The 13,139-nt window shown below is 33.4% G+C and overlaps 1 protein-coding gene across 1 annotated transcript; it reads left to right on the plus strand.

Annotated features, from left to right (window-relative positions):
* The first annotated feature begins 1,890 nt into the window (after positions 1–1,890).
* On the plus strand, positions 1,891–3,392 carry LOC149944144 (notch-regulated ankyrin repeat-containing protein-like). The gene has a single exon (XM_090174974.1). The coding sequence runs from the start codon at positions 2,128–2,130 to the stop codon at positions 2,443–2,445; it is 318 nt and encodes a 105-aa protein (XP_090031100.1). The 5' UTR covers positions 1,891–2,127; the 3' UTR covers positions 2,446–3,392.
* The last annotated feature ends 9,747 nt before the right edge of the window (positions 3,393–13,139 follow it).

The following is a 13,139-nucleotide window of genomic DNA, read 5'->3' on the forward strand; positions in this document are numbered from 1 at the left end:
AAAATCCAGCTGTTTATGAGCTTCTAGAGTTTTCCGCTACTTGGCTCCATGTACACTGAAAAGGCTAATTAATGACAAAAATTCCTCGTTAAATAAAGACCAATGCGCCGCTTTAGTCCCATTCGACCGAAATCCCAAAACTGAAATAGTAAACTTAACCAACTCTAACCTAACCTAACCTAACCTAACCTAACCTAACCTAAACATGGATCTTCGATAGTACATACCTTATAAATAAAATACCAAATCACCCCGCCAATTGGGCTACATTTTAAAATTCTTTCAGTCGAATGGGATTCGGTCGAATGGGATTTCGGTCAAATGGGAATAAACGAATGCGCCACCTACCGTCAAAAATCGCGGGTTTGCGCTTTCCAATCAAAAACCGGCTCTTAATAAGATACACAATCAGACATTATCAGTGATTCAAATAAGCAAATTCGAAACTAGGGCTGAATAAATTCGAGAATATGATTGGTTAGATCAAATATCACGTGGTACGGAAGAGGATGAGCTAGAGATTTTCACCTTACTATTTCAAACGGTGCTAAGGCCCTTTAAAGAGAGTATCGCCTAATTTCACATTTCTTCTAACGACGTAAGTGGCGCTAATTACGTTAAAAACCATTCGTAACCAGTGGCGTAGCTGAGAACTCAGAGCCCTCCCCCCCCCCCGCGCCGTGGGCCCTGCGGAGCATCAGATATGCCACTGTTCGTAACTTGTGTTAGCGGAATCCCTTTCAGTTGACCAACTATTTTCGACAATAAAATAGCTATTTAACTTTAAAATACAATTAATTATAGAGTTTATTATTATTTTCCAAGTATTAGAACGACTACTTTCACAAACATTGGCTATACGAAATATTGAAATTTTTAAAATTTACAAATTGTATACATTTTGATAGAACTAACGAAATTAATTACGTAATAAATGGTTTATTATCAATAACAATTACTATTATTTTACTTTATCGAAATATAAATACTCACGCCCAATAAAATAATAATAATAATAATCAGCTAGGCTAATACCCTAGACACCATCTTAGGCCTAAGTCATCAAACGACTTTTGAAGCCTTTTAATTCAGGTGGCCAGGTTACAATGCGTAGGAGAGTGGTGGCAAGCCCTGCATGCCACGCTATCGAGCCAACAGCTCCCTACACTAAGTTCACTAACTATTACTATTACTATTATTTAACTAATTCAAATAATAATTAAACCTAAATAATTCCTGTATAAAATCATCCAAATATTGAACATTTTTAAAATCTACATTGTATAAATTTTTAAGAAATAAGGAAATTATGAACGTTAAAATTCAGATTACTAACAATAACAATTACTATTATTTTACTTTATCGAAATATAAATACTCACGCCCAATTCAAATAATAATTAAACTTAAATAATTCCTGTATAAAAGCGTCCACATATGACATATTAAACATTTTTAAAATCTACATTGTATAAATTTTTAAGAAATAAGGAAATTATTACGGTAAAAAATTCAGTTTACTATCAATAACAATTACTAATATTTTACTTTACCCAAATAAAATACCCAAGCCTAATTCAAATAATGAAACAAATAATTCCCGCATAAAACCATCTAAACATTATTTAAAACGCGATAAAAACGTTGCTTACAAATTGCAAAGACAACGCGAGTACAGTTGATGATGGAGTGAGGTAATGGGGAAACGTTATTAAGTTTGATAAGCTCGAAATGAAAATCAAGAGATGAGCGAGAGTGATACGTAAGAGGGGCCAAAACCGGCGTAGACCGGGGACCGGGGGGGCGTAGATCCGCGTGTACGGCCCCCCCTCTCGGCTAGCTGGTATAAACGCTCGGAACATCGTGGCTGGAGAAGCATTAGCAGTCGCCCCGGGCATCGAGAGAGAGACAGGAACGCGTTTCTCCTCCGCGACCAGAACTCGAAACACGAAGGGAACTCGCCTCCGTCCACGAAAAAGAATCGAAGCCGACTTTCGCGCAGTCGCCGCATTCCACGGATTTCCCTCGACGTTCTAGGAATTCTGTCGGCCCGTTTATTTGGATTATATCCGTCCGCGAAGAAGCGTAGTGTCCGCGTTGGAATCTTCATCTTCTACGGAAGACGACATGAGCCAGACGGAATGCCTGCATCCCAGTGTGGCCTTTATGAAGGCGGTCCGCAACGGAGACCCGCAAGAACTGAAACGGATCCTGAAACGCTGCGAAGGAGCCGTCAACGTCAACGGGTACGACAAGGAAGGCATGACGGCCTTGCATCAGTGTTGCATGAGTGGGAATCTCGAGTTGGTCAAGCTGCTGGTCCAGTTCGGCGCCGATGTGCGGTTAGCTAACCGCGACGGCTGGAGCGCCATTCATATCGCCGCGTACGGCGGACATCAGGACATTGCCTTGTTCCTCATTTCGAACTCCTCCGCCAGTAGGTGACCCGTCCTGTCGGACAATTAGGGGATTTCAATGACGTCCGTCACATTCGGTTTTCTGTGATAGCGAAATCCGATTTGAAAACATTTACCACTTAATTTTTGTTTCATATTTGCCCCCTCGCTGTAGCAGTGTTACCACCGTTCTTAAACCTTTTCCCCGCACGGTGAAAATCAAATTGAGATTTTTTTAGTAATGTGATCTTGCACAATATCAAATACTTAAAAACGTTCCTTTTAAAGAAAGAACTCTTAATAATATTTAAAAAAAATTATTGTTCCTTATTAATTATTTGCAAGATTTCTTAACGAGTTTAAGCATGTGTAACTTGTCGCTCGAACGTAGAGATTTACGTGTAGAATGTTCTTAATTAACATAACCCGTTGAAAACGCATTCAAAAAAGTTTAAAATAATTTTTAGAAAAAGCGTTTCAAGTCGTTTAAAAATAATTTGAAAAACGTATAGAAATACGTTGAATTTAATTGAAAATAATTAATTTTTTTAGAAATCTCTGAAAATAGGTGTTAGGTATCTTGTAGAATTAATTAACGTACAAATGTGTTTAAACTAAACTTATTTTACAAATGCAATACGCTAAAACATTTCTACACGTACCGGTTTTGCCGATGCTTAAACTCAATTCCCGGGAATTTTAACCAATCAACGTGAACTCCGCAGCCAGTAGCCCAAGGCATTCTTTTTCCCGGGAAAAAAACGAGTCTGAAAAGAATAAAAAAATGTTTTACGCGATAAGGCTTAGCGTTATAATAGTTGTCCTTAACTGATACACCATTGTAAGGTTAAATTGACGGTAACTTCGTAACTATACCGTGATAGTCACTATGTATTGGTAGTACCTGAATGAGTATGAATGATTTATATTGCTAGCTATAGAGTTATGTACCGAAGATATTTTTGAACCTCCCCACCAACTTTAAAACTGCCATTTTTACGGTATGGCCAATGATATATTATCATAGTTTTTGCTACCTAGCCAAGTTACTTCTGTATGATCGTATAGCCCAGTTAAACAAAAATCAAGATTGTAAAATTGAACGCTTAGATTCCAAGCGTCAAATCACTTTCTCAGGATACAAAATATATTTAGTTCATATCATTGACTTTTTCGCTGCTCTAGTCGTTAAAACCAAGTGCAGTGTTTTTGCACGCAACACGTTTCGGTTAAGTTAAACGAATAAAAACTGTTTTAATAATGTTCGCACCATACATACGCCAGAAGCCAAAAATGTTTTAACTTAATTTTTTTTTAATTGAATTCCTATAATTTTTTTGTTATTTTTTTTGTAAATGCACTTTTTTACGTGTAAATATAGTATATATGTTGCGACAATGTATAAATTAAAGTACGCATTTTCAAAAATATTATTTTTTATTTAAGTCTGATAAGCCTATTCGAGAAATAATTTATATTCTTGGCCGATCGTTTGGGAAGATAATGGTTTGACTACTGTCTACCGTGAAAAACTTTCGTCGGGAGGGTACGAATCTGAGGCGAGGGGGGAGGGGGTCTTGGAAACGTGAATTCTTGTCCTTGGGCCATGGGAAAATGGTCCTTTTTTCTCTTTTCTGTGTAATTTGGGTCATCTCGAGAATGCACGACTTCCATCATCGACTACAAGCCATTATTGTACGATTTCATTTTCTGCTCGATGTCACGATGTCTTATCTCCGTTGCTTAAAATATACTTTTTTATTTAGCTTTATTTTAAAATTCATATTTATCTTTAGCTAGATATACCTATCTCATTAGAAGTGTCATTCTAATCTTTCGCGTCTTGGAATATTAGCTATTTATTCATTTTAAGAGGGTTTTGTCTGCGCAACTTTATCATTCGTATTTTAGAAATTTTTTAATTGTATCGTCCTGAAATATTACAAGAATTAGAGATAAATATTTTCATTCATAACTAAGAGACTGCATTCGAAAAATACACACATTTTTAGCACTTTATCACTTTCGAATTCAAAAAATATTTTCGAGGGTCTGATTAAATTGTTTACATATTCGCCTTCTAGTTAATTTCTTTCAATTTAATAATTTAACATTTATTAATTTTACAATTCTATCTTAACATTTAAATTAATTCGTCCTAGGTATTTTTCAATTTTACAATTAGATATTTACATTTTAAATTAACCATCTTCAAAGGTATTTTTACGTTTGACGATTACATCTTTATATTTTAAATTAATCATCCTCAAAGGTATTTTTAAATTTTATAATTATATCTTTACATTTTAAATTAACCATCTTCAAAGGTATTTTTAAATTTTAGAATTACATCTAAAATTAAATTTTAAATTACTAATTTTGCAATTATAGTGGGGTGGCGGAGTGGTTAGCAGTTCCGCCTCGCAGTAAGAGGAACTGGGTTCGATACCAGCTTGTGGCACTGGCTGAAAACTCGGAACAAATCCTTCCGCGTTGAGTTTGCAACTTCTCTCCCTACTTGTTTTCCCCGAGCTCATCGGTTTCCCCTTCCATAGAAACTTGTTGAGGTTAACGGTAATAGTTAGTGTAGAGAGCTGTTGGCTCGCGTGGCATTGTAACCTAGCCCACTGAATTAATGTCCTTAAAAGTCGCTTTATGATTTGTCCCTGGGTATTAGCCTAACTGATTATTATAATCTTTACATTTTAAATTAACCATCTTCAATGATAATTTTAAATTGATTAATTTTACAATTATTTATTTACATTTTGTATTAACCGTCTTCATAGATATATTTAATTTTATATTTATTAATATTACAATCTTTACTTTTAAATAAATTCGTTTTCTACGTCATTTATATTTATTTACATTTTATATTAACAGTCTTCAAAGATATATTTAATTTTATATTTATTTATTAATTAATCTTTACTTTTAAATGAATTCGTTTTCTACGGCATTTATATTTATTGTAAATTGTTAAAATAATCATTCGTAAGTTTTTTTAAGTATATATAATTAATTTAAAATAAAGCAAAAGCGCAAACATGAATAATCCGTCGTTTTTGGGGAATGCAACGTTAGCGCAAGGTTCGTAAAAATGCTCGCCGCACTAACAGGGGGACCGGGCACGGAGAGGAGAAAAAGCGCATTTGTTGGACTTGGGTATCACGAATTCTTCCTCTCAAAGTGAAAGCATCCCGGTCCATTCCGAGAGCAGCCAGTGCGCGTTCTAGCCCGCCTTCCTCGAAAATCGTGACGGGCAAGTAGGGTGAGAAATATCTGTTTACGCTGAGATATTTTTTTCATTTCGTCGACCGAAGAAAGAAACAGTTTTTTGACATTTTCCCGTCGTGCGCGCGAACTGATTTCCGTTGGGTGCTTCTCTGGGATTTCTCGGCGCGTTGAAAGAAAGATTTGGCCCTTTACATAATAGGACCTGTTGTATTTTTTTCGTCAATTTCCTTTCGTATTTACACACGGGAATTATTTCGTCCAATAGATGTAACTTATATTTCAATATTTTAATAGAGTAATCGAATTCAATTTATTTTCTTAAAAATAATTTAAATTATTAAATAAAAAAACCCGCTGAATTTTTCACTTCAATTTCCTTTCGTATTTACACACGGGAATGATTTCGTAAAATAGATGTAACTTATGCTTCAATATTTTAATAGAGTAATTTATTTTCTTAGAAATAATTTTAATTATTAAATAAAAAGATGTGTTGTATTTTTAAGTCATTTTCTCTTAGTATTTGCACACGGGAATTATTTTGTCAAATAGATGTAACTTATATTTCAATATTTTAATAGTGTAATCAAATTCAATTTATTTTCTTAGAAATAATTTTAATTATTAAATAAAAAGACTTGTTGTATTTTTAGGTCATTTTCTCTTAGTATTTGCACAGGGGAATGATTTTGTCAAATAGATATAACTTATACCTCAATATTTTAATAGAGTAATTGAATTTAATTTATCCGAAATTATTAAATTGCTAAGCGTTTATATTAAAGCGGTATAATTAAATAATTTTACTAAATTGAATATATTTTATTTAAAGGCCTAGGTTTTTTTCTGCCTTTAAATTAACTTAGTGGAGCACAAATACCCTGGTGGTAGGCCAACCGCTGAACATGTTGGCCTAATTTAAAGGGGGACAGGCAGAAGAAAACCTAGGCCTTTAACGTTCAACAAAGAATACATTTGTATTCCACACCAAGTTCTAAGAGAAAACACCTCAATTTTCAGAAAATTGTCGAAAATAATAAGTTGAAATATTTTTTGGCAAAAAATAAATATAACATTGATTTTTAATAACATTATTTTTAATAAATATATTGACTAAAATATCGTAAATTTATTTATCAAAATATAGTCAATCTTCGCAATTACCACAAAAGCAAATTTTTAACAAAAAAATCTCTCACTTCAATTTTTACAAAAAAAAACCTTTATTTCGATAAAACTTTTGACTTAAATATTTCACTCAAATTTTGCACAAACAATTCATTTAAGAAAATTTGAATTTCATAATAAACCAACAATTAATTACAGGAATCCCCTTCTCCTACAAGGAAGGAACTGACGACGCGATTACGGGCGCGTGAATGGGTAAAATCTGCGTCAAATCAACGCGGGCCCGTATCACCGAAGCGTAGTTAGTCTCGTTAAAAATACCGTTCCCTCCCCCCCCCGGACCGGGGATCCATTCATCCTCCCCGTTCGTTCTCATCTCTTCTCCTTCCAAGCTTTTACCACGACGTGACAGTAGTATGCTTTTGCTTTCTCGACTTTGGAACGGAATAGTAAACTAGTGGTTATAACAGCGCTACGACGAAACGGAGAACGGAGGGGGGGGGGGGTGCAATCTTATTCCGGAGGAGAGAGAGGAGGCGCTGGCGGCCTTGCCCTCAGCATATTCACACGGGAATATTAAAGTAGTTATCCGCGTACTAAACTCGCCGAAGGTTCTCTCTCTCTCGCCGGGGGAGGGGGGAGGAAAGGGAATAGCGCGAGGAGGGGGGAAGCGAGAGCGCAAGGAGGGGGGAGGGAATAGCTCGAGGAGAGAAGGGGAAGCAAAAGCACGAGGAGGGGGAAGGGAATAGCGCGAGAAGAGAAGGGGAAGCAAAAGCACGAGGAGGGGGAAGGGAATAGTGCGAGTAGGGGGGAAGAGAATATCTCGAGGAGAGAAGGGGAGCGCGAGGAGGGGGGAAGGGAATATCTCGAGGAGAAAAGGGGAAGCAAGAGTGCGAGGAGGGGGGGGGAAGGGAATATCTCGAGGAGAGAAGGCGAAGCAAGAGCGCCCGGAGGGAGTGGGGACGCGGAACTCATGCCCGAGTGAGCTAATGGCATTTCGGCGGGAGGGAGTGAAGTTGGTCAGACACCGTCGTCAACAGAAGCCGCCGCTATTTAATACCCGTTAAGGTTGGCAGCCCCCCACCCGCTCCTTTGAACCCCGAAAGCGCTGATACTTAATACAGCCCCTCCCCCCTCCTTATCAGCAGATTGAATACTCCACTCTTTCACTTTTGTTTTTTTCCCGGCGTCGTTTTCTCCCACGCACTTACGCAGCGCTGGGAGAAGATGCCAATGAGCGATCAGTCCCTTCTGCGATTTCGTCAATAAAAAGAGCTTAAGATTGACGAGGACCTTCCTCACTTGAAAAAACATTTTCAAGATTCCTATATAAAACCCTGCCTCGCTAATCTGTTTTATAGTTTAAACACTGTTAATTCGTTTGAAAATATAGTTTAATCGATTTAATTAGTCGAGGGGTTTAAATTTGATTGTAAAACGATATTTATTATTAAAAATAAAGTTCTTAACGTTACAATTTTTCGTAATTGAAAAGTGGATTTCATCGCAAAACCCAGATCTGGTAGATACGAAGTGAATATCCAATTCAAGAAAGTTGTTTGTTTTATAAAATTAAAATTACTCGTCTAATATCTTTTGATGACTTAGGCCTAAGGTGGTGCCTTTTTTTATTAAAACTTTTATGTTCAAAATGTTTAATTTATATGATAATTAGCTCTTTATTTCCCTATTTATATTCTTAGAAATTTCGATTATCGATTTAAAGAAACCAGCCTCTTTATTTCAATAATTATTTACTTAAAAACTACGATTAACCGATTTAATAAACAAAGCCCTTTATTTCATTATTTATATACTTAAATATTTCGATTAAAAGATTTAAAGAAACCAGCCTCTTTATTTCAAAATTTATATTTTTAAAAACTACGATTAATCGATTTTAAAACCAAACTTTTTATTTCCGACAGTTTATTTCATTATTTACTTAAAGATTTCAATTAACCGATTTAAAGAAACCAGCCTCTTTATTTCAAAATTTATATTTTTAAAAACTACGATTAATCGATTTAAAAACCAAACTTTTTATTTCCGACAGTTTATTTCATTATTTACTTAAAGATTTCAATTAACCGATTTAAAGAAACCAGCCTCTTTATTTCAATATTTATATCTTTAAAAACTACGATTAACCGATTTAATAAATCAAACTTTTTATTTCCGAGAGTTTATTTCATTATTTATATACTTAAAAACTATGATTAACTGATCGAAAATTCAATTCATTTGAAACGTTTGTGGGTTCCATTTATAATTCAGATTTGTAATTTGAAAGTGGTGAAATAAATTCGATGTAGAAGTTGCCTTAGAGTATTATTCCCAGGCGTACTATGCTCTAATCTGACACCACTTGACTTGATAAGGCGATGCGTTCAATATATAGTAGAAATTCTGATCTACTCTTTGAGATAAACAACGTTTGTTTTTAGCTCTTAATAACTAGAATAGGATTAGGTTTACGTTAAACGTATAAATATATTTATATTGGTACGGGAGATGGCATTGTATCTCAACGATCGCCAATTTAATTAATAGAGCCATTAAGTCAACGTTGAAATGTAACCGAGAAGGTGGTCCAATTAGCCGGAGATTTCTACGACCTTTATAATCACTAGACTACACTGAATTCTTGTATCAAGCTTTTCGAAGAAATGAAGCTATTACAGAAGATGTCGCTATCTCGCTACCAAAATACGCTAACTCAAAAATTTTCTTTTGCAGTGAAAACTCCTTTAAAATATATAGGTTTTATAGGATACAATATTATTATCATAGATTAATAGGACTAAAATTATTGGAGTTTTAAGTGTTTAAAATTACGGCTTTATTGAAGTTTTAAAGAGTTAAAATAAGCATTTTGGAGTTTTGTACGGTTGAAAATTAAAAGTATTTAGGTTTGCCGGAAAATGTTGTTGAGAATTTCCGAGAATTTCTAGAAATTCATTTTGAAAATTCTTATTGTATAACAAAGGTAAGTCTGAAATTTTGGATAGTATAAAACGTCCAGGGCTTTCAGAAGATACCATATTGTTATTATAGAAATTTAAAAAAATATATTTTCTAAACTTTTTTAATTTACAGTAGAAATTTAAAAAAATATATTTAAAAAAATGTTATAACTTAAAATAGAATAATGTTTTTACTAAATATTTGGAAATTTAAAAATATATATATTTGAAAACGTTTAGTAGGCTGGAAGTTAGAATAAATAAATATAAAGAAATTTAAAAACAAATATTTAGTAAATTGAAAGTAGAATAATTCTGCAACTAAATATATGATATAAAAAACAATTACAAACATTTAGTATAGGTTGAAAGTATAATAATTTTGCATGTGAAAAATAGAAATTAAAAAAATATCTACATAGAAATTAAAAAAATATCTACATAGAAATTAAAAAATATCTACACATGAATTAAAAAATATCTACATAGAAATTAAAAAATATCTACATAGAAATTAAAAAAATATTTACATAGAAATTAAAAAAATATCTACATAGAAATTAAAAAAATATCTACATAGAAATTAAAAAAATATATACATAGAAATTAAAAAATATCTACATATAAATTTAAAAAATATCTACATATAAATTAAAAAATATCTACATAGATATTAAAAAAATATATTTACAAATATTTGGTAACGACGTAAAAGAAAAATAATTTTACAGAAACATTTTTCTTGCATAAATTTACAACCCAAAAAATCAAAGTTTTTAAAATGGTTTTTAACGTAACTATAGCGCCAATCACCCCTAATTTCTATTAAACCTGGTGGCACATAATACGAAAATAATTGATCCACCGTAAAGAAACGGAACTTACATTAAATTTCCATATCTCCTGAATAAATTTTGATTAATTAATAAATGAAGCGTATTTTAAAAATCTGATTTATGTTATTTTCGCCCTGAGACACTATCGTTATTGGTAGAATCTCGCAATGTGGTATTTATCAATATCGTTCAATTATAAAAATAAAGCGAGAGATGCTCGTGGCAGTGTGAAAGTTCAGAGGCACCCGTTCCCTGGGTCAGGCACTCTCGCGCCAACGAAGGGGTTGCCCAATTTAAGAGAGAAATCTAGCCCCCCTCGGCTCGGGACGACCTCAGAGGGGCTCTCTTCAATTAGCATCGTCACGGATGGCGGAGAGGGTTGAGAGATTATTACGTTAATTTGACGTATTGGCGATATCTCTCGACTGCGTGGAAGGAATCTTCGGCCAAACCAGTCCGTCGAGACCAATCGCCGTGCGAATCGTTCTCCTCTCATCTCCCGCCAGAACCATAAATCATTATTCTCAGTCTATACTCGGATTTATAGCTGTAATTTCCACTCCCGAGCTCGGTCTAAATTATCATCTCATTATATTTCTTCGGAGCTATTATTAGAAATGCGCCATTTTGTTCGCTTTAGTACCTTTTGGAACATCTAGATGGCGCTATTAATTATATTTATACTAAAATGTGCAAAAGTTGTTTATATTATATATATGAGTATTTATCTTGCTAATGTACCTACGCAGGATCCCGTTGATTTTTCCAAACCAAAACTTTGGAGAGAGAAAATAGTGCTAGGCGAAAACCGTCATATATTGATTTTCTAATACTAATTTTTCGTGGAAATATGCTTTATCAATAGTTAAATATCCCTACGCGATGTAATTTTTACATTTCACATCTTTATGCGAAGTTTTAATTAAAGATATTTATGTAAAGATATAATTTATCAGGATTTATTTTTACAGCGTGTCGGAGTACTTAAATTATTTAAAATTATTATTACAATATTAAAATTTTAAATAATATCCAAAAATACCATTAGATAGAGAAAGTTATTTTATTATTCTATTCCATTTGATTAATATTTTTATAAATTAGTAAATTTTTAATATAATTTTAGTAACCTAATTTGAAAAACATCTATTGATAAAGTTAGGTTACTTTACAGTATCCTAAGAATAAAGGTATTACACACGTAAAATAATGCAATAATAATTAATAATTTATTATTAATAATAATTATTTTGTTTTTAAGATTTTACTGTTTTTTTTCGTTTTATCAGTTAACAAAAAGGATATCTGTGATCAGTTGATAACACGGATAATTGTGATCAGTTGAAAAAACGGGGAATTCTGTTCTGAGTTGATTAAATTGAAGTTCAAATAATTTTTGATTTTAAAATTAATCTTCTTTAGATTTATTTTACAGTTTGATCAATTGAAAAAACGAACAATTCCAGTCAGTTGACTTAATTAAAATTAATATAACTTTTGTAATTACTATTTAATTAATTTCTTTAATATTTTTCATTTTCATCGGTTGACAAATAGCACAATTCTAATGAGTTAACAAAATTAAAATTTTGATGATATGGGTATTTGGAAATTATCATTATTCTTGTTAAGATTTGTTTTGGCAAAACCCATCGTCCAACATTTACAGCAAATACCGTATTTTCGCATTCCGAAGGGAAAGTGAAAATCAAGCGATCGAAAACTTTTCCCACGCTAGTAAAAATCTACATGTGGAATTCGGTAGAAAGTTATAAATTACTGTAATTGGTCTTTTTTGAGCGATTATCTGGCCGGCGAAATGGGTCCCGCGGGCTCCTTACCTGCCCATCTCGCCCCTATCGCCTCTTCAACAAAAAGCCGACTTTGTGACTTTAGAGAGACAATATCTCTCACCTTTGACCAGTTTCCTCCTCCTTTTGGGGGTTCCGGCCCCCTTTGGGCTCCCGGGGTTCCACCCCCGGAAAGGGAACGCTGAAATCGGACCAAATTTCAAAGAAGCCCATCAATCAGTGGTTGCTACTGAGAACTTCGAAAAAGACTTCTTTTCAGTTGCAAAAAGACTTTCAAATCGCGGAGATTTTTGAATCGAAGGCTTCAGCTAATAGGTGGGTCCTATCTTCTTCGAGATAAATAGGGGTCGCTTACATTTTGGGACATCTTCTAGAATACAAAATATATCAAGTCAAGTGATTGAGTGCTAAGGAAGGCAACCCATTAAACTAAAGTCCGAAATAATAATAGAAACTAGAGCCTTATGAGAATAAAATTTAAAGCTGTTTAAAATTATAATTTTTATAGGGCATCAATTTGGTGAATTTAGATGATTATTCAATAGATAAAGCTCTCAAAATTATTCGTAAAACGTTTTGATCAAGTTATTTATATTTCTGTATTATCCGATTAATGTTTTGATAAATTTGTAAAATTAATAAAAAAAACGACGTTTTTTTTATAAAAAGGTCAAATTTTACGAATAATACATGTTTTTTAATCATTTTCCGAAATATTAACCGGTAAATTTCTTTTTTTACATTTTTTCCCCGAAAAAAATC

This window comes from Leiobunum rupestre, chromosome 5 (genome assembly GCF_980474605.1).
Source record: "Leiobunum rupestre chromosome 5, qqLeiRupe1.1.hap1, whole genome shotgun sequence".
Lineage (NCBI taxonomy): Eukaryota > Metazoa > Arthropoda > Arachnida > Opiliones > Sclerosomatidae > Leiobunum > Leiobunum rupestre.

Coding starts and splice junctions, on each gene's coding strand:
- LOC149944144 (XM_090174974.1), top strand. CDS start 2,128: ATGAGCCAGACGGAATGCCTGCATCCCAGTGTGGCCTTTATGAAGGCG.